Source organism: Hylaeus anthracinus, unplaced genomic scaffold (assembly GCF_026225885.1).
Source record: "Hylaeus anthracinus isolate JK02 unplaced genomic scaffold, UHH_iyHylAnth1.0_haploid 0, whole genome shotgun sequence".
Classification (NCBI taxonomy): Eukaryota; Metazoa; Arthropoda; class Insecta; order Hymenoptera; family Colletidae; genus Hylaeus; species Hylaeus anthracinus.
This window is the reverse complement of record NW_026533254.1, coordinates 12,760,905-12,787,974: the sequence shown is the minus strand read 5'-3', so window position 1 is coordinate 12,787,974 and position 27,070 is coordinate 12,760,905. Positions and strand designations below refer to the sequence as shown.

The 27,070-nt window shown below is 43.6% G+C and overlaps 1 protein-coding gene across 2 annotated transcripts; it reads right to left on the bottom strand.

Annotated features, from left to right (window-relative positions):
* Positions 1-2,660: 2,660 nt before the first annotated feature.
* On the bottom strand, positions 2,661-24,942 carry LOC128891429 (uncharacterized). 2 transcript variants are annotated; one of them, XM_054150910.1, is made up of 4 exons: positions 24,612-24,942; positions 12,811-12,943; positions 9,467-9,565; positions 2,661-3,355 (listed from the first exon to the last, which is right to left on the bottom strand). In XM_054150910.1, exons 1-4 carry the CDS (start codon positions 24,618-24,620, stop codon positions 3,330-3,332), a joined length of 267 nt encoding a protein of 88 aa, XP_054006885.1. In that variant the 5' UTR covers positions 24,621-24,942; the 3' UTR covers positions 2,661-3,329. The 2 variants fall into 2 exon arrangements, with proteins under 2 accessions (XP_054006885.1, XP_054006876.1); XM_054150901.1 differs by lacking the exon at positions 24,612-24,942 and adding an exon at positions 23,816-24,072.
* Between the last annotated feature and the right edge of the window lie 2,128 nt (positions 24,943-27,070).

Genomic DNA, 27,070 nt, shown 5'->3' with positions numbered 1-27,070 from the left:
AAGGGAACGTAACGAACGGGCCTGGACACCTTTCGGATAACGTTACTTCAAATTTCACGTCACTTCTCGTTTCACGGTTGCTTCGCGTTCGACGTACGATCCGCTTTCGAGATATACCTTTGAAAATAGTCTGGAATAACGAAGCGAGAAAATGAATGTGTCGATGATCAAGAAATAATTTCTATTATGAAAACTGAAAGGGTTCCGAATGACAAATTACATGGAGAGTGATAAATGTACTCCCTGTGTTACGCCTCACTCCTGAAAGAGGCAATGAAGTCGTCGAACAGCGGGTCGATCAGGGGAATCGAGATTCCAAGTAGATACGGGCAGCGCTGGTCAGACACCCGAGGCGACAGCGTTCCCTTTGAAAGAAAGACGTGCATAATTAAGGTCGCGGCGATTCAAGTCGAGCAAAGTGGAATTACGGCAAATCTTAATGATCTAACGAACTCGTTAATCATTTACTAGAGAGATTAGCCACGCTGACTCAGCCATTAACGTCCCGCAACAGTCGGGAACGCGTATTTCGTTTCCCATGGGACCGAACGACGTATCAACCTTCTCCGCACGCTTTCGAAGCGCCTGCTAAGCCTCCTAATGCCTCACCCTTTAGGTTTTGCGACGATAAGGGTGGAATCATAGCGGGAGGGAAGGATCTTCGAGAATCGCGCTCCATATGGTTCGACCAGGCCAGTTTTACTTTCACGGTTTCTCGTTCGGTACTCTTGGAATGCAATTGCAATAATTGCAAAAAAAAGATAGGATTAAATGAATTACATAATTGCGTTTCGATAACATAGCATACTATTTTACGATCTTATAATTATTAATGTCGAAACATAGACCAAAATTAAAGTTTCCCTCACATGTTGATTCGACTCCGTGCATTGTACAAAAATAAATCAATTACAGGTTGGGAATCATTGTGCAACTACATTCTAAGGGTGTCTGAACGTTGTTCCGAAATCAGCGAACCGTTGAACTGAAAGAAATAATCTACGGATCATCCGCTAATTAACCGTACATCGAAACATATTTTCAACGAAAAGAAGCTTCAAAAACGATCACGGTTCGTTTACCAACGACTCGCGAGCGATCACCGCGCGCGATAGCGCCTATCCGCGTGGTTTACCGGTCTTTGCGTTTCCGATACGGCATCGTATCAATTACCAGGCACATTCCGACATGCGGAAACCCTGTGATCGCGATATCGCCTTGGAATTAATTTCCCCTGTGCGCGAGCATCGTAGATAGTTATGCCAGAATAATCTGGGCGTCGCGCGCAATTAACTCGAAGCAGTGGTTCTTAACATTTCTAACCTCCTCTCAATTAGAAACACTCGGAGATTGAGAATACTCGTTCGCGTAATTCGCGAGGCACAGTTATATCCTATCACTATAAATATAAATTCTTTCACGATCAGATCGCATTTACTTTTATAGGTACACGTAGCTTATTTAATTTTGTATTACTTCTAGTGCCAGTCAATAGTATAGATCCTAATCCACATTTTGTTCAATCATGCCTTACGTACATATTACCCATGTCCAAACGTAATCTTCTCGATGACACAGCGGATGACACAAGCTGAAAATCGATGATCTAACGAGACCAGTCTCATCGCGGAACGGATTCGATAATTGCTGGCAATTACGTCACCGGTAGAGTCACGACGGACGGCCGTTGTCATCGGCAGACACAGTTTCACCTGGAACGAATCGGGTGAGAGCCGAGAGTGGCCTGTCGAAGCCACATTAACGGCGAGAACTTTCGCAAGCATCGTTGAAAATGAGAGTAGATTGCAGCTGCAACCGATCCCCGTCGCCGTCGATTCCCTTGGCCCAACCGAGCTTGTTTCTTATTGTAATTACCGTTTTGCTTCTATTGTCCCGCGGTCTCCTTTTTCATCGCGATCCGTATATCATTCCGCGCCGTGCTCTTTCCTTCTCGGGTAACCTGTGAAATTTGATTCTCCGCGGAACACGCGACATTTCTGGCCGCGAGTTTTTCATCCGGTGACGCAACAGAAACTGTTCTCGTTAACAATAATGAGTTTGTTGCATCGATATTCCGCGCGACTCGTGGGCCTTTTTTATACTCTAAGTATTCAAACGGATTTGAACTTTTCATTTGCATTTACTGAAAGTTTCGCGTCGCGAAAATTCAGAATCTTACTTCGTTCCGTTCATCTTCGTTTTCAAGTACGGCCACGACTGACGCGGCTGAGCAACGAGCTCCACCGATATTTCGCGTAACCGACGCAGGCATGCGTGTAATGCAAATCATGATCGAATTACGGAAACGCAGCGAACTGTCCAGAATTATTCCTTTCATCGCGATAAGCTGAAACGATCGTGTTCCGTGATCGACAGGCCGGTGTCGCGATAAAACCGCACACGGGTCACGTACGCCTAATTTCGACGTCAATTTGTTCCCTGTTGGTTTCAATTTATTTTATTAATGATTCGACCGAGGCATTATTTTCATTATTTTATGATAGGCTCTACGCATTTCGTTCATTAATATCAGAGACTTTGTGACCATTATTTGATACTATGCTATCATTTATCAATAAATAAATTATTATATTTATATAGGAGAAATAAAACGTACCATCACTCAAGGTGAAGATCGTCATAAAGTGCGTCGATAATTTGGCTAATTACTTTATTTACAAGCAGATTTTATAATTAACTTGGCGATCCACGAGCCATCGTGGACCACTGGTAACGTAACGACAGACGTTAGGCTCCATCGAGCCATTCGTCTCGGCTAATCACAATTTCAACGATAAATAGTTCGGACGGCAAACTTTCTTAGCCGATTGCGTCAAGCAGGTTTGAATCGGCGTAGTTTCGTAAGTTCCTAGCGTCTCGGTACGGATGAACCTCGATTCTTTGGATCGAGTTAAGACCTTGGTTCCTTGTAAATTGAACGTGGAATATTCCATTATTGCAGAATTTGAAAATGACTGTAACGCAGCTTGGAAATTTATATCGAGCTACTGCAAATGAGATTGTACTGTACCAGGACTCCACGAACTTTACACTTAATGGCTAGTTACAGAAACGTATGAGAAATATATTATCTTAACACCTTTGTCTACATAAATACTGTTGAGAGTGTTCTCGAGTACCATAAGGAACACGTTGGCACCCAACCTAAATTCTTAAGCCGAACACAGTCCTTTCCTCCCCAAATTCCTCCCTTTCCTGTAAAGATCCCTCGACAGTCGAGGACACTTTATATCCTTAACGTTCCCAATCGATGACTTAGCAACCGTGACACTCGAGACGTTCCTCCATCCTTGTTACCGATTTTTTATTTAGTAGTAGAAGTACCTGTAGAAACCTGTAACAGAAAATGATTTGTTAATCCTTTGCACTCGAGAGGTGACTCTCAGTCACATCTTAACGTGATGCAATAACTCGAGAGGCGACTCTCGGTCGCCATTAAGCATGCCGCAGTAAATCACTCAGCAATGATGTTTATTTAACGATGTTGATGAAGTTAATTTCATTGGAACTCGAAGCGTCAATAAAACGATTGACGATGGGGTGAGATGATTTTCAAATCTCAAATTAGAGATCTTTAATCATCTCCGAAGTGAATCTAAGCTTAGCATTCGTGGCGATAAAATGCTAAGGAAGCTCGAGTTTCTGGCAGAGTTCAGAAAAAAAGGCTTCGTTGAGGGTTAACTGCAGGTTTTGGGGTAGTATTACTCCTAAATATAATAGCCATAGAAGAGAAAGATATTTGCTCAAACTATTATCTTCTAATTTTTTGTCATATCAATCAGAATTTTGTTTACTCAAAGAATCCCCGAATTAGAATCCTCAAACAAAATTTCAGAAAAATAATCAACTCGTCGAGAATGGAGCACTCTCGCGATGGTCCCACCCTCGAGGGGTCTAAATTCACGGGAACGCCCAGCGTCGCGGCGCCCCTTCGGCTCCCTAATGGAACTTACTCGGTTCTCCCTTTCGCGGTTAACTTTATTGTCAGCGTTGCGTTCGGAGCCCAGCGGCCAGAAAAGCGAGCACTTACCAATCAAAGGGGGAGGACGAGAGGGAAGGGTGTCGAGGCACGGTTGACGAGGGTTCTGTAATTAACAGCTTTGAAGTGGTCCCGTGCCTGACTTCTCATTACCGGTGGTCAGGTGTCCTGGCGATTAGCTCAAACGATACTTGGACAGTTAGTGGCACAATTGCAGATGAAAATCGTGTGGAATTTATGAAGAACTTAAGAAGATTCACGGTAAGGGATGAAACTCCGTCAGGCTAAAAGGATTGGTCATCTTTCTTCTTAAAAATTGTTAAAGTTGCCGCCTTATCGCTCGACCGTTTATCTCTCAAACAACCAACTAGCAACGAACGCACAACCGTTGCACGGAGTTTTAAAAACAGAGCGATATATGAGCACGTGGCTGCAAAGTTTAATTTTTCGTAGTTATTCAAGTTTTTCTTCTTATTGAATAGATTATTTTTCTTGTATTTAATTTTGTTTCTATTCTTATTTATATTGAATATATATAACTGTATATATATATATATATGAGGTTTAATAAATCCGATGTGTACTCGCATCAATTTATTATAACCTCAAACAATAACATTAAAAATAGTTATACTCGCTAGCTTTCCTTCAAAAATAAATTACAATTCTGTTTGTGACGTTCGTTTATTCTTACGTATCGTGAATCTGTAGAGTCCAAATCGAGAGGTTTCTGAAAACTAATTACTTTGCAGCTACGGTGATTAGAATTTGGTATAGTTAGAACTCCCCCGTATTTTCTGCCGCGTTTCAAGCTAATATCCCTTGAAGCACTTAGCCGAGATGTTCCCAAACGGCGAGTTCTCGTCTCAGGGAGCATCCCTGGAAATGAAACTTCGTTTTTCACGCCCTCCTTTTCGACCCCAGATAAATTTCCGGCCGGGGACGTCTGGAGGGTAGCGGCTCTTTGCTCGTCGCCTAACTAAACGCGGATGGTCGAGCTTAATCCCCGCTGAAGGCTACCGCGCGCTTTGATTCTAGAAAGCTTCCACAAATTTTTCCTCTCCTTCCCCTCGATGCCTGAAAAAATAATCCACTGAATTTTCACGAGTTCAAAATTGCCCTCGAACACAGACACTTCGATTACAAAGTAATTCCTCTTCGAAAGACGCTCCTGAACTTCTCCAGCGTCCACGTAGGCGGCAAATTCATGATTTATAATCGCCGCCTGCGTGATTGCACCAGCGTTAGGCACCAATTAGGCTAGCTCACCGTTAAAAATTACCCACGAGTATTTCGCCACGCCTTTCACGCGATACGTAACTAAAAATAATCGCAACAGTCGCACGATCCATCGTGAATTTTTTAACAGGACCCTGGCGCATAATTTTATCGCCATTCAACTGTCCATATTCGCGCAAACGACCTGGCCGAGCGATAATCTGAGAGAAACTGGAGCTGCATCGGGGAACACGCGGCTCTTTGAACCATTACGCGACATACACTGTGATTATAAGTAATAACGGTGAATTGAATTACTGAATCGGTTACTTGGGAAACCTCTTGTCCCGTATTCGAGCTGAAACGACTTCGACGAGTATATTCGCTTCGTTAGATAGGTTCGTTCAAACGGGGAGTATTGCGTTCGAGTATGTGCAGTTGCGAAACGCTGCGTCAAATGTGCTGGTGCCCGAAAGAATGGTTTTATTTTTGTATAATCATTCGTCCACTTGCACAGAACATTATTGAATGAACGTGTCGTAGTTGATCAAAATAGTCTATATACAGTCGATATAATAAGTATATAAGTATATGAGTTATATAAGTATTCGAATACAAGTATTCGTACCCTCCGTGTTTATTGAAGGAATTTGTCTAAATTAAATGATAGGTTTCATATATTCGAATAAATTTTTCATTATGCATATACAAGTGTAAAGTTTACGCATATACATTTTAATCGTTTCGGTGCTCTGCGCGAGTATACTCGTCAAATTATTTTGTTCTTGTCGTGCTCGAGACGAGGTAAATCGCATCAGTTGTTTAAATAGGGATGAGCTCGGGACAAGTTAACTCATTAACTCATTAACAATAAGCTCAGGCGATTTAACTCGTCTCGAGCACGTCAAGAACAAACTAATTTCACAAGCATACTCGCGCAGAGAAACATTTATTTGAAAACATCAAATAATTATTATTATTTAATTTAACTATTATTTAATTTAGACAAACTTTTTTAATAGACACAGAGGGAATATTTATGATGCTGACTGTACATCCTATAAAATTTAAATATCGTTAAAAACACGAGAATTTTAATCATTCCCTAGGTATTGAATCTCTAATCCGGGTATTCGTAACGCATTTTCAATCGACAAAAAGAAGGTATTGAATCTCTTCCAATTCAATATTATTGAAAATACCACAATTTTGAGTATAATATAAAAATGTTAATCATTCCGCGGTGTGGGATCGTATTGCCGGTAGAAGTCAGGAAATCCTTCGGAATCGCATTTCAACCGCCGCGTGATCGGCGATCGTTGCGAACAGAGAAACCGATCGGAGTGGAAATAAATCCCGTGCGCGTGTCGGTTATGAGCGTGAGAGGCATATATCTTTCCAGGCGGCTTTATACTCGTTAATGCCCGCGAACATGGCGCCAGGGAGCGTAAATATCAGCCACCGGGCGATGATTAACGTCGCGGCGCGTTAAGGGCAAGAAAACCGCGTTAAAACTCCGGGAGGTGCCCGAAAGTCGCTCCTTTATCGAGATAATTCGTGTGATTAACTTCCTCAGATAACATGGGATATTATTTAATTCGCCACTGAGAATCGACAGTGGAAGCCTTTATCGAGAAAGTAAATATTACTGGAAGAATATTCCGAACTGGAAAAAGTGAAGGTGTAACTATTACACAAAACTTTGCAGAAATACCACGTGTATGGTTCGAGTAACTACATGAATCTGCACGACCATGTACGACGATATTCAAAGAGATATTCGAGGCGTGTGTCCTTCGAGCTGCGACTCTAGAATGTTTACAGGAAAGAAAGTGCAGTAAAACTCGACGAAACCACGAACAACGAACTTGACCGTGAAAGACGACAGGACCGAGGATCATCGACCCCCCTCGATTTCGAGCTACCGAAAACAGACGACCTTGTCATCGACCCGAGTGACCTCGAACACCTGTTACGCAACCTGGTGGCTCAACTAAGGTTACCCGCGCAAACGAGTTTAAGTCACGAGGCCAACGAAAACACTTTCACTGACCCGCCGTAAAGCGGTTTCGCTCGCCTAAGTGGATCCCGCCAAGGCTGACTCGTCCGGTGTGCTCCTCTCTCCTCGATACCAGGAAGAAAATCCCAGAAGCCGATGCCTGCCTCCATTTGCATGGGGATTATCATCTGACGTGATTTACGAGGGAAAATATTGCTGTTTCAGACTTCCCTGTAACTTAAGGGGAGCCGATTTGTTTACACTGCAGGTTAGATTTATCGATTGCTATTTCACCGCGCGCTCAGGTGTTCCGCGGGCTCCCATTTCTGCCCGCTGATCTTTGACTTAGTTTCGTGAAATATTGCGCCCGTCAATTTTTTTAAGTGCGTGGGGAACTGGAGCGATAAATCAAATTCCAATGCAAATGATTTTTTAACCCTTTCCTCTCGTAAAGCGACTCTCAGTTAGTCGCATCTTAACGCGATGCAGCAACTCGAGGGGTGACTCTCGGTCATCACTAGGTTCCACGCAGTAAACGAACCAACAATAATGTTTGTTTAGGTTTAATTTTTTTTTTGGAATTCGAAGTGTCAATGAAATGATCGACGGCGAGATAAAGGTGCTTAGAATTTGTGAAAAAAAGGGTTAATAATATCGAGTTGTCTGGAAAGTTCATGCCGATTTTTTGTAGGTGGAACTGGTCTGAATATATCGGGATGGTAAGAAGTATTCGTACAGCAAGCAATTTAAAATAAAACAAATAAGAAAAGAAATAAGAGGTTAAAATTAAAAGTAGTAAACTTTAATTTACGCAAAATCCACTCTAAAAATGTGTAGGAATGTTAGTTAATTATTTCTTCCCCTAAAATTTATTAATAAAATAAATATATGAAGTTTTATTTTGAATTGATTCTTGTACGAATACTTATTACACTGACTGTATATGAAAATTCAAACGTGTTCTTGAATTTTTCTTAAAAAAAATTGACGCGAACTTTCTGGACAATCCAATACGAGAACATAATGTAACGTGAACCCCGATGATGAATCTCATCTATTATAGCATAACAAATAACTTACCTTGCCCGACTTCTCTTAATGTACAGAATGTTAACGACACCGAGGTACACGGGTTCGAGCGAGTCTACTCGACCGTGAACCTCTTAGCACGGATTAGCACAGATGTGTATGTACAGCTAATTAGTGCGTGACTCGCGTCAGACAGCGTTAAACGAACACGTTTTTCATATAAACGTTGGTTGCGAATGATTTCTGGAGCCTGCGTGGGAGGATTCAAGCGACACGAAGGTTAAATCGTCGTCTGTAAATGCGTACGTTGCACTCTTCCGTGTTAAGACGCTGACATTTGTTAGAGACGAAAGAGGAAGAGGCGTTCTCGACGGGATTCACGGTCGCGCGAATGGGTCAACTTTCACGGAAGCGATCCAAGGATCGAACGTGACCTCTGATGGTATCTTAACGCGATTCGAGATGCTAGTTAAAGACACTGACACCAAATTATGAGATTCATGGAATGATTTTATCGATGACGTTGTTAATTGCTAGGTTATTACTGAGTTTCATTGCGTGGTACTCGAAGAGGTCCAAATTTGCACTTTGTATCGTCAGGTTAATCAGTAATCGCTAGACTACGGATCTTTATGCATTTATAGAAAAGTAAAGTTCATGTTATAATATTTGCAGAATAGAAGAAATTCCTATTTAGCTTCAATTTTTGTAGGCACGTTCGCGACGATTTTATTTTGCGTAAGGATCCGCAGTAATCACAAACTGTATGTGCAGCGCGCGTTCACAAATCAATGTAATCCTCGGACACGTGATTGATTACGTTAATCGTTAATCATGGCTACCGATTATTCATTCACGATATCGTTCGAACGACGATCGATCGCGGTGAACGAACAAAATTCACGGTGACTGCGTCGTTCGCACACGCGCGATGAGTAAACTGGGACAGGGACGGCTGGCTGGGTGATTCGACGTGTGTGGCAACAAATAAATAGCGTTTTATTCACAAGTTAGGTGCACAGGGACGGCGAGAGGAGCCGGATTGTTGCGCGATAGTGCTCGCGGGGGTTAATTCCACCCTGCGCCCCAAAGTTACTCCTCGCCTCGGTGAGTCTTTGGTGGTTCGCGAGCAGACTTGGCGTCTTTCCTCTCGTACCTTTCTTTTCGAGCGGAAAAAGCGATCGTTTTTCCACTAGATCAGAATCCAAACGACGATTTACCTGGGTTGGGTGGCACGAATCCGTATCCACTAGCGCCTGGTACCACTCCGCTCGTATCGGCGCTGTTGGGCGGTGGACCAGGCGGGAACAACACCGGACCTGTAAATAAAATTAATTCTGCGTTAGATACTCGAAGCTCCAACCACTACACGGGGGAGTTCTAACTGCACCGAATTCTAATCACTGTAGCTGCAAAGTAATTACTTTTCAGAAATTAGATTCAGACTCTACAGATATACGATAAATAAAAATATAGAAAGGTCACGAAAAAAGTTATAATTTGTTCTCAAGAAAAGCCAGCAAGCGTATCCATTTTTAACGTTCTTATCACCCTTTTACTCTACTTTCTAGAGCCCCGGAGAAACAATTCCCAATTCCTATTACTTTAATCGCCTCAAAGTAATTCCAATTTCAGCCCAACATCAACGCCGGCAACTCCTTGCAGAGTTCCAGCGCAACGTAGAAAGTTAATAGAATGATTAATAGACCACACGGGATCGACAAGCAAACGGACTCGTTCCAGTTACATCAGACGTCGCGTGCAACGTTAAACGTAATTCGTCAAACTACCCGGCAGGCCCTTGTTTTCGTTTCCATCTGATTTCAATCTCCTCTGGAATTTTAATTAAACGCGTTTCTGGTCCTGCCCGTTCTTCCCACGACTGTTGCCATTTATGAAAACTCATAAACACTAACGAGGCCTCGGTAACAACTCGTCAAATAGGGAGAGAGGCGATCGTTCCAACCGTCGTTCAACCTGCCACGGACCGCGTATCAATGAAATTACGTTAGCGCATGTTCCGCCGACCTCGATGACCCGCGGAGATCTCGAGCGTCGCGCGATCTTTATCGAAACCGGCGCGAGCAAATCGGAGATCTACAAACGGGACGAATCCGTTCCGTGATCGAATGCAGATCGTTTACGCAAGGATCGAGACGGCCTTCGCGGTCGTTGCTCCAGCGCGATCCACGATCGAGACGATCGAAGGACCTCACCGTAACTTTCTTCCTTTGTTCGATCTTTTCTTGCGTTAGTAAATTACGAGTTCTTGGAGATAAATCGATCACGATCTAGAGCGGAGGACCACTTCTTCGTGCAAGAGATATTTTCTTTTTTTAATTACTTTATTTAAGGACACGTCAACTACAGGGTTGTTAGTGGCCACGTCGATGATTGCAATTTAACCATAATTTATTTAACATTTTATATTTCATCGATATCTTGACTAATTCGAGAAATTCGTTTTCGTTGTTAAGGATTGTCTGCATACTATTCAAAAGTTTAAACTCTGCTCGATCGTGTTGTATTCTCTGACATTCTTCAATTAAATGTTTAACTGTAAGAGGCTCGTCACAAAAGTTGCATAATGGTGGCTGTGATTTAGTCATTTTGTAGCAACAATTCTCAATCTTGATAATACTACTTGCAGTATTATCTATTCGGTAAGTTTGTAGTTGTATCGTTGGTTGATTTTCGGATTCGGTGTAGATACGTTGATCCATTCCTGGTTCCAGATTTCCTCTGCTGTCTTTTTGATTAAATTTGTTTTTTCATTTAACGTGTGTTATATTTGGACGTACGGTTCTTCCACGGCATTCCTTGATGCGATGGAATCCAAACAAATTCAGAATTGGACATTGTTTCCTATTTGAAGTATTATTAATTCGGTGCGCATATGCAAGAGATATTAATTTTTACTTCTCAGTGCACATTAGGTTCTCTTGTAGCAAATATGGTGAAGCTGTAAATAAATAATTCTCAGCAATCGGTGCGTTAACGAAGGCCATCTTCTAACAGCCATCTCTGGCCAGGCCTGAAAGTTCATTTGACATTGCCAGTCCTGCACCTTGGAGAGCGGTTTCTCAAGGAAACCCGGTGGAAATCCTTTCCAGTCAGGAAGTAATTGCTAACAAGGCCGACTATTCATCGACGAACGATCGTATCCAGCGATGCGCAATGCTACTACCAAACGAAAGAAATATTTAAACGAACCTTTTCCAATCAATTTTCGTTGAGTACAGTGTCGAAGATAACTCCAGAGCTCGTCGAGGGAAAATTCTCCAAGATTCCATGAAAAATTCAGACGGCGGGAAACGAATGACCGAACAGTCGCTGGTTACGAATCGACCAGTTTCAGCGCGACTCAGCGTTTTGTCAGCCCCACTTTCCCGGTGATATTTATTGTAGGTGAGTTTGAACTTGGCACCCATTCCGGCGCACGTACGCGCACGCCGCGTTCCACTCCATCGCAAGGATCACGTATCCTGGTTACGTATGCATCGACACGTGGCGCGCGGCAAATGTCAGATCAAGGGAACTGATTTTAGAGCGAGAGAAAACCGGGAGCGGAATCGATCCTCGCGGAAGTCGAGATAAACGAACGAGACACGAATTAAGTAAGACCGATCGCACACGAGCGCAACTGATCAGTTTCAAACCACACTGAAACTAGTTGCATGCGACCGTAGATCTAGGTAAAACAAAGATAGTGGAGTAGGTAAAACAAAGAGCGCAAACGGTAACAACAACACAACGGTTTGCAATACTAATTTCAAATCGGTTGCGCCCGTGTGCGTTCGGCCTAACTCCTTGACGTAAACAAATAATGTCGGTGGTCCGAACGCCGGCTTGGACACGGGTTATCCACCCTAGATTATCCGCTCCTTCCATAGAAATGGGAAAACGAAAGCGAAATCCGAGCCAATTGTTCGTCGTGTTCGCGGCGATCCAATTAACAGCGACTCCTTGGACCGTGGAGGATCGGTTCTAGTTTCAGATACAACGGTTCGCGCGCGCATCGATAAATCGGGCCAGAATCGATCTCATGAACTTTCTTTTCTAAACGAACGCGTTAGGCTAATCGCGAGTCCCCCACGAAACCTGTTCCGGTAAAAGTGTTCTCGTGTTCGCGAGAACGCCGTGGAATCGATATCTTCTTCCTTCTCCGTCATAATTCTCGAGCTCGATTTCTTGATCACGGCGCTCTGGAGATAATCGTCCCGTTTACGATCGACTCATGCTTCCACCGGGGACACGAATTGAATTTAATTAGCCTGTTAATTGATAGGAATCTGCGCGGTGCTCCCGACGGAATTCATATTAAGATTGAAGATTCAAAACCAAGACAGATATTTGTTTGTGTTTCTTCGTTAATAATTTTAATAAAATGGAGAGAAATTTGGGAGGCAGTAGGAAACAAGAAACGTGGTAGATATTGTAAAGGGTTTATTGAACACGTGTTTTGTATGTTATATGTTTTCAAATTGGTTTTTTAGTAGAGGAAGGTAGAGTGAAGTGAGTCGAAGAATGGATAATCTATGAATCTATGGATTCTTCTACGTACCCCTGTTCGATCGTGGATCTCGCATCCCTGCGGACGACGATCTAAGGTAAGGGCCGAATCCTGCGAAGAGTTGACTGTAGTCCTGGGCTGATGCCACCGCCAGGACGACCACAACGAACGCCACCAGGACTCTCTGAAACGGAAACACTCGCTTTCTATCTCCTTTCTTTTCATCTGCTTGCAAAGGTGATTCTTAACCTTCTAGAAGTTACATCAGTTTACAAAAAAGTCTCCTGTTTAAATTGACTCGCTAACTTCTTTTTCGCCGCCTTAAGAAAGGAGTCCGATAAACTCTAAACTTGCATAACCATCCTATAAATTCACACCGAATTACATTCGACAGGTTATTTCTTCTACTCGTAAAAGATCTGGCGGGCCACGAGCTTGCGCAGTCCTATTAATTAGCACCGAATTACGTTCGACAGGTTTTTTTTTTTATTTATTAACTCGTTAATAGTCGCGCAACTGGCTTACTCAAAACTCTCCAATTACGATCCTCGACTCCACTTTCACAAACGAACGATTCTTTCCTAATCACCGATCGTGGAGCGTCTTCCCTTCAAAAAATGAAAGTCCAAATCGCTTCGTCTAAACTTTCGCAACAAACTTTTTTGAAAGAACACACTGTGCGCATTCTTCGTTCGACCACTTAATGCCTCGAGTTCCATATCGTTTGGTTCCACCCTGTATAGCGACTGGTCGGGGTGTGCGACGATTTTCACGAGCGATTCGTAGGTTGGTTAACAATGGAGGAGAATTTATGGGCAAATAGCCAGGGAGTAAAATCAGCGCTCCGAGTGCTCATTTGGAGGCCGTTAGTTCCCTCTAACGTTTCTATTCGATGGAAAGTCGCCGCTCGGAACGCGGACTCCTCGTAAAGAGTTACTTAATAAATTAACGAGGATGAATTATGGCGGTCGTCGAGCGCAACCTGGAGCGCGATGGTTCGCGGGGCGCAGCCTTGTTAAAGTCTGCTAAATGCCTCGACTTTTAATTGATTCCTCGGTCCGGCCAGTAAATAGCGATCGATTGTCGATCTGGAAGCATTTATTACTGAAAGTACCTTACTCGTACTTTAATTAACAGTCGTTCTCAGATAAGGGATCTTTCATGAAGACGTTTATAGTTCGACCGCTAATTGACTGTTCTCCTTTTAATTAGAAATGCATGATTTTTTAACGTACATTGTCATGTTAATTAAAAGTAATTAAAAGAGAACGTCCAGGTTACGATCTATCGTACATTGTATAATCTTCCTATTCTTCATCCAACCGTTTCCGTTATGTAAAATGTCTGATGAAATCGTTATGCTACTTAACGATCCGCTCGTCGTGGATTCCATCGACGTTACGGGCTTGGGAACAGATCCGCGAATAATTGCGCGCTCAGATCATGCTGAGTACTAAGCGCGAGGGGAAACCGTGCACGCGTTCATTCTTCTATCGGTTTTCAGCATTGAAAGCAAGGTAAGCAGCGACGCGTCATCGCGACGCGATTTCTTTCGCTTGTCACAATGTCAAGGCGATTGTTCGCTGTGAATAACGAGCAACAATCGTACGATTACGACGCTCGATAGGGTGGTGATAAGCAGGAAGCTTAATAAAGAATGCACACAATGAATACACTCGATATTTGTAAACGGTTTAACCCTCAGAAACCTGACTTTTCAAATTTAAAAAAATATCAATATATTTATTCTTTGAAGAATTTTGACAGCTGACGTTTATTGCTTTAACTTTTCCAAAAAACATACACACAGCCAAATATTAAGAACAAACCAATTGCAAGTGTACAATTCGATTTAAAAGTTCGGTATCAAATTTTGAAACTCAGGGCATTTAAGGGTTAAGAAACGTTTTCGATCAAGCTCGAAGAGAATTATAGAAAAAATTGATTAGCACTGTGTCTTCGAGACTCGATCGACTATGACGCGAAATTAAATCGCGTTACGCGTCCGTTGCAAAAACGAGTTATGGGCTTGCTGTCGCAACGGGGGAAAGACATCAATCCAATCTGGGAGAAAGACAGCCCGATGATAAGTCTAGCGCGAGCGCGATCGTAGATTGGCACCGGCTTCAATTAACGATCGCATCAAATGAAAGCAAACGAAGTCGCGACCGTATAATTTCCGCCTCGGGATCTTACTCGCGGGGAAAAAAATACCTTAGGAACGTTCCACGCGATACGATCGCTATTTTTCTCGCCACGGGTGTTTTCATGCGATGGAAGAGAAAAAAATGCAAATCTGCTACCGGGGAACCAAATTCCAGAGGCTGTGCCGGTGTTTCCCATCTCGAAACCTTTCACTGCCTTTTCGAGACGTTTTCTGGCAGCTGTGAGAACCTGGAGATTGGAAACGGTTGCGCAAGCCCCGAAAGAAAACGTGGACGCATGAAAGCAAGGTCGAGGCAACGATGGTCCTCATTATCGATATTAACGTGGGATATCTCCGAGTTTGAAAGATTCATGAGTGTACGAGCGGCTGGGCGAGTATACTAATTAGCAGAAACACTTTCTGTTTAATATGGCGCGTACCTCCTTGGAAAAAGAGCTCCCAAATGTCGAGCACGAAACCTGACAAAAAGTAAGACCAGTTTGGCGATGGCATTCTATTTGGAGGCCACTCGGCAAAAAAATTGTTTACCGCCATTAAAATTGACTGTAATATTATGGAAATTTTAATGGACGCTGTCGAGACTCGAATAAATTGCATTGCGATTTTTGCGTGACCTTTTCCATGATATACTGTGACTAGAATAAGTCTAGATTTTGATTCTAAAAAGACTTCTCAGGTCTCGTTCGATTCCACGCACTTTAAGATTATTTTTCTTCTCTCTCGAGAAAAGACACTTGCATATTCGAAGAAAAGAGTTTTCAGTAGCGCGGAGGCTCGAAAGAAAGCGATTTACCGAGGCATCGTGGCATCTGGAGAAGTCACGCGCTCGCAGGATTGTGGATACGAAGGCACGAGGTCGCCCACAAACGGCGGCACACATGTGCGTGCACCGTGACGCCAGATCATGCCGCCGTGATAACTGAGCCAACGGGCGTCGATGTTCGCGAGGAAAAAGCCGAGAGGCCCAAGTGTGCGTGCATGCCACTCGTTGCGAAATAATTGTAAACAGTTGGGTATTTACCGGGGTGAAGCTCGAAATCCGAGAGCTTGGGTAACGAGAGAAGATTAACAACGATTTCCTCCTGCGAATTAACTGACTTAGCGCTGAAGATCGATTAGGGTGCATAGGGGTCCTGCAGCAGGACTCCTGCTTGTCACCAGCGAAAGTTTTCGGTGAACGTTGTTCGCAGCGTGGCTGTGCTGTCCTCCTCCATTCACCTCCTCCCTTTCTATTTAACGATCAATGGACGCTAGTACCTGTCTATTCACTATTTTAATTCCCTACCGATCCATAAAAACCGTTGGGGGATTTCGACACTCCCAGTTCGATAACGCGACCCATCGAAAGTGCTGCTGATTTCTTAAAGTGCATAACGCGTTTTGTTCGTACATTGTTCCAATCCAGATAAACATCGTTGTGGAACTACTGAGTGAATCACGAGACTCGAATAACGATTACTTTCTCTGATAGCGATCTCGATTTTGATTTAGCTGTCTGGTTAGGCTGTGGAGACTAGCAGACCATCGCTTCGGCTTGAAGTAATAAGGCCCCATACTGTGATTATGTAACTATGATTATAGAGTGGTTTTACAGCTCTTTTTGAGGAAGCAAATCGACCAAGTATTACTCGTACACCTCTGACGTTTAATTCGAATTAATGAATACTTTGGCCAAAAATTTTCCTAATTAAGAATTACATCCTGTATCGTATCACTTAGCTTAATTTACTTGCATCACAGGTATTCCGCTTGAAAATGATAACGTTGGGAAAATGACGTACGCTTGAAACACGTAAACCGTACTTGTTCCACACCATTTTTTCACTTATCAATTACGATTTTCACGGAACACTTGTTCGAGTCTGCTCTAGCGAAGTACTTCCGCGTTTAGAGCCAAGAGAAACCGCTCCTTGGGTATCTTTCGATCGTACGTGTATTTCGCATCATTAATATCGCCCGATGCAACTGTGTTGCACCGAGAAGTCGGACATGAGTTGCACAACAAAAGAACACAAGTTATGATGAACGAAAGTCGGACAATTTTCGAACGGAAAAACTCGACACCGTTTCCGGTCGTCGCTGACTCCGCGATGCTACGAATAGAGACACGTGAATTACGATGATGGCCTCGGGAAATTTTCGCGCGAAATCGACTCGTTAAATAGCTCCTGAATTAGTCTTATAGAGTTTCTCTTTTTTACGGCCAATTTGAACCGCGTCGAGATCCCGAGGACGAAAGTAACGAAAAAGTCTCCCCCTCGGTTTGTTTCTTCATTTTTAAAGGAAACCTGCGGCTGTTACGTCGATTGGAAGTTTCGTTTAACCGTTTCGTATTCCCATGGGGCACAAGTTTCGAGAGTCGGCGACTGGGAGCAAACGAAAAATTCCTTGGAAAGTGCAAGGCTCATTTTTCACTGATAACAATAGTGCACAGAAGTCGCATGGTTCATTTGGTACCGTACCTTTTGTCCTGGAATGCGCATACGTTGCACTTGGAACAATCATTGTCACAACACGCCCACATCGTGCCAGCGAGAAATGTTAATACGTTTGCTTTTACTTCTGCTCCACCCGGTGGCCGTGTATCGCGGTAGCCATAAAATAACAATCGTTGCGTCGTGAAAACTATTATTGCGACGACGAAAAGCTCGCGTTGTTTATCTTTCGCGGTGGGTTGCAACATCGGACCAGACGGAAATACTAACAAGTTTCCGCAACTTCTCCTCGCGAAACCGATGAAAACCAGCGTTAGACGGGCCGGGTTACGAGACAGCTGTACAATTTCGACACCGAAGAAGATATGAAGCGCGCAAATTGTTGTAACGTTGCACTATTGCACCCGAGCTCGCGCAACCTCGCTGCATTGAAATTCGTCGGAGCGTCGACGGACGATCTCTGCCTTTTGTTTCGTTATCTTCTGATTAAAATTCAATTTTAAATTACTTGGCCACTATCTTGCACGTTTCGAAATTTACAGATTTCTATCTGTGAATTTCATTTCTGCTTCGACTTCCGGAAGATCAGAGCTTCTATTCTTATCGAATTTTTCACTTGCTCGGTTAGTAACGTACATTAATTTTTATTAAAGAATTCATACGTGGATCGTGATCTAAAACAGTAATACTAGAGTTTCGGCTCGAAACTTGCCAAGAAGGTAGGAAGAATATGCCCGCCGATAGCTCGCAAGAGGTGAGCAAAGTCGTTTCTGGTGCAATTGTGCAAGGAGGGTGATAATCGAGGTCGACCGTTCAGAAAATTCGACGGAATGCGCTCTGGGAGCGAAACGACGCCACCGGAACGAGGAGAAACCACCATCGGCGCCGCGGAATTCCTTGTTCTGCATAAAATCATTATATTTTTTCGTCCTTATTTATGTAACAAGTTTATTCGCCATATATTCTCCCTGGAGAAATTGTACAATGGCCACGTAACAATTTCCGAGAATATTAAGAAAACACACAGAGAAACAAAGGGCCATTGCGACGTCGACGTTTGAACGGGCCATTGTTCGAGTCGAGGGACCTTAAAAGAAGCATGCTATGCGAGTTACTCCTTCCAGGGAAGAAGCGTATTCGGTAAGGAAGATCCAGGGCCACTTTACTGACCCTGAAGTTGTCAGATTCGTGTTCGAAAGGAATTGTGCTCCTTGGAATGCTCGAAATTTTAGGAGAAAATACATTTTTAATCAAATATTTTCCTCCCCCTCAATGAAAAATAAATGCAAAATTCACGGGTGAAATTTTTCCTAAAATATTCTTTTATTTCGAAATAGAGGCGAGGTATCGAATGGAGAGCAAGTCAAATTTAGCAAGGATCGAGTGGTCAAGAGGAGCTGAGCTCTTTGGTAAGCTTGGAATTTGAGAGGAAAATACTCTCGCCCAATGAAAAATGAGTGTAAAATTCAGCGTTTAAATTTTTGTCCCAAAACATTCATTTACTTCGAGATAGAGGCGAACCTATCGAAAGGAGAGCAAGTCAAATTCGTGGTCGAGAGGAGCTGAGGTCCTTGGAATGCTTGAAATTTCAGGTGAAAATATATTTTTCATAAAATATTTTCCCTCTCGCACAATGAAAATTGAATGAAAAATTCAGTGGTTAAATTTTTCCCAAGCCATTCTTTGATTTCGAAATAGAGGCGAACCTATCGGAAGGGAAGCAAGTCATATTCGCGAGGCAAGTTCCCTCGATCCTTGCTAAATCCACCGCTCCGCTAAAGTAACAAAAGCGGATCGTTCCCATTCGGAGGCTCCTATAATAAAACTGTACCACCCAGTGAAAGTGCGCATCAACGATTGCGATTTCATCCTAGGTGTGTGACACGGTTCGCGCAATGTACAGTTGCAGATCTCGTCCTTGGCTATGGGCCAGTTGTTGCGGGAACAGAGGGCCGAAGGTGTTAGAAAACGAACGTCTTCGTAATTAGAAAGTGGAACGACCTGGCTCCGCGCGTGACCATTGAATCTGTATTGGCATCGAGCGTGCGATGGTTGGAAAATTTTCGTCCATTCAAGCACACGCAACAGGTACGGTACAATGATGAAAAGGAATGTCTCTGCCCGATGATTCGAATGCAGGATTGCGTGGAACTGTTTACAAGTTACGTGGATATAGGTCAGCGCATCGCCGTTTGTGCAATAGCTGTTTGTTTTAAAGCAGAGGTGTAAAATTTACAATTTAAAGTATCCTGTAAATGTTTCGATCAATCTAATAATACAAATTCATATTAGCAGATATCTTAATGAAAGGTTTTTGGACTCCTGCCCGTCTATTTAGGGGTTTATTCAACTGTGAACGAATAAATTTCCTTCTTTATCCTCCAATTTAATCATACGGAAACCTGCTGGTATCCAGCTTAAGAGATTTCGAGGATCGACCAATATTTCAGATCGTAAAATTAAATAAATTAGACGAAACGAGGACGCCGATTGCTCAGTAAACTTCTGCTACAGGCAATTAAGTACAAACCCCGTTAGTATATCGGTCGTTGAATATATTACGTCAGCCGTAATCGAGCGGTCACGTGAAAGGGGTAAACTCGTTCTCGAGGATCGAGAAAGGGAAACGATACTTCCGATCGCGTCGACACGGTTCGACGACCAACGGGAAAAGTATCATAAGACATTTCTCCACTCGGAACCGAGAGAACGTTGTGGCTTGATAATCGTCACCGTTCACCGAACCGATTTTCGTCCCGAGCAAACGATTTTCAAAAGTCGAGACTAGTTTGCGGACAAACACCCACCAAAACCAGTCCTTTCGAATCGAATACACTCGCTTGCCTAGTGCCCCCGAGGGAAAAAATTCTAAAGGGTATCGATTGGTCAGGTAACCGGGCACTAGGAACCTTCTAACCGGATATAGGTCAGATCCTAAACTATTACATTGCAGAATTGGTGTTTCGCGGCACCTCTCTCGGAGCAATCGTCGACCAATCATTTGGATACTTTTCAGAGATAGCGTTCGAAGTACTAGCGGTGAATGTTTCGACCAGATTTCGACATTTAACTATGTAACGAAAAGTGCCCTCAAATAGCTAATATGCAGAGACGATTCTACGTGAAAAAGTTAATCGGAAACATAGAATACAATTTTAGCGTCGAGGACTTCGATTATGAGAAAATCTATTCCGAAATGTCGTCTGACACGCGACGATCTCATACCACTTGGCTGACGTGTCTGTGCATTGCTCGCTGTTTCTACTTGCGCTGGAGTTTATAAATATTCATGTTATCGTTATAATCGATACCAACTAGTTGCGAAACTGGTTGATGAGAAATAAATAAAGTCATATTACTGTCAGTATTTATCGGCAACAAAATAAGTAGAAATTACTAGTAATGAACAGCCACGCGAATAATATTTTCTTCGAGAAATAAAATACAATTAATAAAGGGTTAAATACCCAGCACTCGAAAAGGGAGCCATTTGTCGGTTGAGTTCACACCTAGGTGAGAAGAACGTCAACAATAGAGGAAGCTGTGGGTTTTATAAATGCAATCCTCGCCTTCCCCTCGATGCTCGCGAAGAGCATCCCCGGTGGTGTAAACGCGTGATTTACGGGCAGACAGAAAGCGCAGTTACCGTTTGCCGATGAGGAAAAACAAACGAATGATAAAACGACGATGAAACGGCCTTTCAACCGTATGACTAATCGGACCCGGCACGTTGCCACACGGCGCTAAGCGTGATTTATGTACACCCGATGAATCGTTCACGCACAACAAGCGGATTTCGTTATTTGGGGAAACCAACGCGTTAGCCATCGTCGATTTATTCGCCATCGTTGAAACGACTGCAATGCCTCTGAAAAATAGCGAAAGCTTCGACAATGACGATGAAACTATTCCACTGTATGCTGGTTAATATCAATGTCTATCAATTCCTAAACATTAAGGATGCACTTGTTCATATTTTTTCCGAAGGGTTGGGAAAGGTGTCGGGAAATTAAATTTTCTACCAGCCAATTTCCAACAAACTGATTTACTTCGCTACTTTACCCTCCTCTCTCGGTTCTTTTTCTAACGTTCCTGTGCATGCTTTTTTCCGTGTGACGTGACGATATTGCTATCACGTGTCGCCGAGGAAAAACTACGAACCGACTGAAACGTTGCTGCGCGAAAACTAACAATGAGCGCGCAGAATTTCTACGCAAGAACTAAAACTCTAGAATCGCGAGAACAAGGATACGACTCGCGTGTCGTTCACGCGCCAGATCACTCGAGATCGGTCGGAAATAATCGATGATTTTGCTGGCGATACGTAATACCTGTGCAATACCGTCTCCAATTGTATGCAATGCTGGGAAATGTTTCTAATCGACCCAGGAAATGAAAATAGCAAATATATCGTGGAAAAAAATTTAACTTTATATAGCTACTAAACACCCTTGTGTAATTATGACTTCTAAATCTATTTCTAAATTTATTTCTAAATTTATTTCTAAATTTATTTCTAAATCTATTTCAAACAAAGATGAGAAAACTGTATCGTTAGAATGAGTGTTAGGTGAATCGACGCAAGCATTGCAATAAATCTCGGTTAACATGCGCGCATGGCTCTCTAATAAATTCAGTTGATTCCGTCGAAATTACCCTCTTAGTTCGTGGTTGCAAAATGGCCATTAGCACGCTTTGCATAACCAGTCTTCGCCTTGATCGGGCCCAGAAGAAACCATGGAAAATCCTGCGACTCCCGCATTTTTCCTCGATCGGGATTAATATCCCCGCGAATTTGTTTCGCAAGAGGCTATCGAGCCCTGTGATCGCGTGACCAGAACCAGCGACCGGGGTTTTCATTTTAGACGGCGGTTAATGGCGTTTTTCGTGCGTGACTCCGCCAATATCGAAGCGAAAACCACAGCGAGAAGAAATTGAACGAACGTCGTTTGCAGCCTCGTTGCACAATTTCGTTCTTCTGAAGTTGTTTTCGAGACAGTGGGACAATTACACGAAGTAAGTAAAATGTTTCGAGAGAACTCCAGCGCGTAATAACTTTGGCGCAAATTAATTAATGTCGACTCGTTATGAATATGCATGTTCGTTTAATTACTTGTTTACAGTCTCGTAAAGTGGACATTGATGTGCGATTCCAAGTGCGAAGGAATCGATTAGGAGCTTGTTTGGCTCGAGACTTTAGGAGTGACTCACGCCAAGAATTTTCTTCTATCGATCGTCAGCTGGAAATCGTCTTCCTGACAGACGGGCTACCACTCGACGATTGCGTAACGCTCCAGCAATCCGGTATCAGACGGTTAGTTCAGCAGCGAACATTACCACAGCCTGGGGCAAGGACGTGGACCTGTCTCGCCAACGGCTACGATCTTGTGAATGAACCCGACAAGTTCGCGGATTTCCACTCCTAACGCACCCGTGTCCGTTCAACTTTTTCCTATTATTTTCTTTCTCCTGTTACCGTATTATTTTTAGGTGTATGTATTTATTTTCAGGTGTGAATAGATTAGTAACAAATAAAAGCCTGCAACGCACGAAGTATACCGAAGTCCTCTTAAAACCTAGAGAAGAGTTCCTATCATTCGTACAATCTTTCTACCGACAACATACCCAATCACTGACACCATGTCTGAGTTCCTGGTATTTTAATTATTGATTGAGATTTAAAATCGCGCAAAGAAATTTGCCTGGTATATCAATTATAACAGTGAATCGCGTGTATTAACATTGACGCAATTTGTTCGATGGTCCTAATTACAGCCCTGAATACAGATGTACAGGTAGATAGGATTCTCAGGGAGATGCTGACGACCGTGTATCGCGTTTCCCGATCCGAGACGAGGCTCCACGAACGAGAATGTAGAAAGTCGTGGCAGAGTGTGCATGAATCTTTGCGTTTTACACGCTTTTACGCGATCGCGATGAACACGGTAACACTCTCCATTTTCTAACGACGGATGCTATCGCGAAGGAGTTACCGCGAGGCGCTGGACAAACCACGAATTAAGACTGATGCTTCGGAAAGAAAGTGGCAATTATGAACGCCGATAAGACGCGATTAACTGACAATCGTAGAAAGCGGTGCGGAAGGTCGCCTTGCGAGACGATGCTTCTCGACAGGAGACTATGGGTTGTCGACTGGACCGTTTTAAGCACTTCTTATTACATGTTTCAATCACTTGTCTGTTTTTAAAATTTTAGATAAACTCTTAAAGCGTGCTTCGATACGATATCCTGATACGTGATTATACGCACTCTTACTTTTCACTCATCGAAGTCAGATGTCCGTTCGAAATTACAAAGCGAATTGAATGCGTTTAATTTCACTCGTGCCTTTGTACTATCGTACAAGAAACTTTCGTGATTTTCCTCGCGAGTCGTCGTTAAATTTTCGATAAATGAATTTCAACTAAAATTTGAAAGGAAACCGTGTGCTCACTTGCAACAGCGACATTCTATCCCACGTCGTTCTTCTGTCCTACCGTCCTCGATTATTCCCAACGGGACACATCTCCCGCACTGCGGGGGGAAAAAAATGGATCTACAGCACCAGTCGCGTGTCCGCGGATCGAACGAGTCGCGCGCGCGGTCAGACACACCAAGCGTTAAAGTCTCCGCAGTGATCCAACAGAGCCGCGAGCCGGTTCGCTGCAAAACCGCGCTATCTGCTCTCGCGAAAGTCTCCCCCACCGATTTCACCGCTCCCTCCAATAAATCGCGGCTCGGAACCGACAGAGAAAAGCTTCCCTTTCCCACCGTGAGCCTCTTCCGTGGCTCGCTGTGCCTCGCTAACAGCGCATTTGCGCGGGAATACTGATCAATGATGGCAAATTAAGCGCTCGACAAAGTTCTCGTTGTTACGATATATCGAGCGAGAAGTACGGGCATGGAAGCTGTAGTTCAAACGTTGGTGGCTTCGAATTTCGACACTCTTTATATGGCAGAACTCCTTGGACATTTCTTTCCACTTTTAACTTAAAAATACAAAATTCCTCTTCCGTAGTGGTAATCAGTACCAGTGATCTATAAATGGTTAATATCGATATTACCGATGGTACTGTGATGTCGTGGTTCTTTCGTACACCGAGGGATATTACTACGCAATCAAAGAGGACTTTCTTCTCTACCAAGTCCCTTCAACGTCACAGGAAAATTTCTCTGCACGATTTTAAATCAAAAAGCTCGCGAAGCTTTAAAACTTTCCTCGCTTATCGCGACAATCCTCTCGTACTTACGATCTTCATGGTGCCGAGTAAATCCTTTGAATGGAGCAAGTGTGTTGTCACGGGGCGTTCTTGCACGCTGTACGAGTTGGACACTAACTGCGGTGACGTTCTCCGTGGACAAGAGCAAATCCAAGCCAACGTGGCCAAGGTGGTGCACAGGCTTCCTCTCCGAGGGAGGGTGTACGTTCTCGGATGGCTGGAAGGGATCGACGTGGGCCTCCTACCAGCGGAAGGTCGGCTTCTAGAATCGATAGTCCGTGGAGCAGACCAAACGGTGGAGATAATGGTAGATCGTAGGTGTATGAGCCACGCTTGCCGTACTGGGACCGTTTGACGCGAGGTGGGGGCTGTTCCTGGGACTTATATGTCGCCGGTGGAGGCCACTGTGGCTCTTATCCCCTGCCCCCCTTGGCACCCGTGGATCCGAGCCCCTCTAGAGCGGCCCTTGACGATGGTCAAGGTGACCCCTGCCTCCCGGGGACACGAGACCAACCGATCGCCTGACAGACGGAGATCGCTCCGGGGAAATCGTGACGATGACGCCTCTGCGATCGCTGCCTTCTCCGCGCAAGGTTGCTTCTCTCCTGTTTTGGTCCTCCATCGGTTCTGTATCGACCACTCACGTGATTCTGCCGAATCGTTTCGCGAATGCACGACATTCAATCCGCAGTCGAAATCCGCTGGCATTGCTAGGAGCTTCCGGGTGAGAACGGTCTCCTCTCGAAACCGTGTTTCGACGTTTCACTGGCATTGCAGGCGAACTCAGAGCATCGAATTCTATAATTATCTGGCTTGCGATTCGAGATTGGAAATCGATAGCTGACCGTAGAGAATAGTTCTAATTATACAGTCAGTTCTGTAAGCATTCGTACCCTCTATGTTTATCGAAGAAATTTGTCGAAATTAAATGATAGGCTCGACGATTCCGAATATGTCTTTTATTATAATAAATGTACACGAATAAACTTTGCACGTGTATGTATTTATAATGAAACATTTATTTGGAAACACCAAATCTGTCATTTAATTTAGACAAATGTCTAAGATAGACATAGAAGGTACGAATATTTATGGGACTGGCTGTATAGTGGTTCCTATGGCGAAGAACAAAAGACTAAATATGAAAGAAGAGTGCATTACACACAGATCCCCCATTTCTGACTCAGAGACTGACTGTATATTGGTTCCTATGGCTTCTTCTTCATAACGCTTTAATTTATAAACGAAAGAATAAATATAAAAAAAGAGTGCATTACACACAGATCCTTCTTCTTCTTAATACCCCAATTTATAAACGAAGAACGAAAGACTAAATATGAAAGAAGAATGTATTACATACAGATCCCCGATTTCTGATCTAGATCGAGTGAAAACAAATCATGCATCTCTTGTTTCGCAAAGCGCCTTATAAAATCCTTGCTGACCAGACAGCTGTTCCTCGGACCGCATCTGACGTCATTGGTTGCGGTTACGGATCCGGATTCCGATCGAGAACGCGATGCTATAATCGTTCGGAAACGTCATCGGGATATCACGATCGGCGTAATAGGGTTCGCGTGGGTAATCGGCTGTGATTTAGTTTTGCAACGACAATCTCCGTCTGGGTTTTTGCGTTCTTCCGCGACGGGTGATACCTTACTGGCGTTTTTTCTTAGGAATCATCGCGACACGTGGATTACATTAAGTAAACAGAAGTCACGTTCGATTTCATACTTTTCTTTTTTTTTTTTTTTTTTTTTTTTTTTTTTTAATTGGCTCAGTCAACTCATAACGTGATTTCTTTCTACACTTGCGGAGACTCGACGTAATTCCCTGCAAACGATCGCGCGCGAGAAGAATAAATCGGTGTCATCTGCCAGCGATTATCGCGCCACTCGCGTCCCCCCGGGATCATCCATGACGAGACCGGATCGCGTCGCGAGACCAGTTGCGATTATTTTTTCTTTCGCGCAGTATCACATGGTCGACGTTGGGCGCGAGGTCGCGCCGTATATCTGCATGCGCAATTTGTTATTGAGATTAGAAATTCCTGCGATCATCTATTCGATCCCCCCCCCCCTTGCATAAATTTTATTTATTCTAATATTCCGCGTTTCTCGTTCGCTGTGAGACGTTCGTTTTGCAATTGTAATTCACATTTTTCGTCATCTTGCATACACACCTAGATAAGAATGTTGCCCAACCCTGGTGAAGGGTGCTCTTGACCTTCGAGAATATGGAAGAGGAACTGTTCGAACAGTCCAACTGTTGAAATTTTCACCGGAGGCCCTCTGCGAGAAAGGGCTCGATAATAGGCGACGTGCGTCTCGTCGCGTCCGGTCTTTTGACCTTCGTTAAAAATGGAATCGTCGACCTTAACCCGATAATTAGCGTGCTTTCAGCCGCGACACGGTGCAAGGCGACCGCCGATGCTTTCCAATACCTCGGGCAACGTCAGGAAGGCTGATCCTTGAACGATCGAACAACCT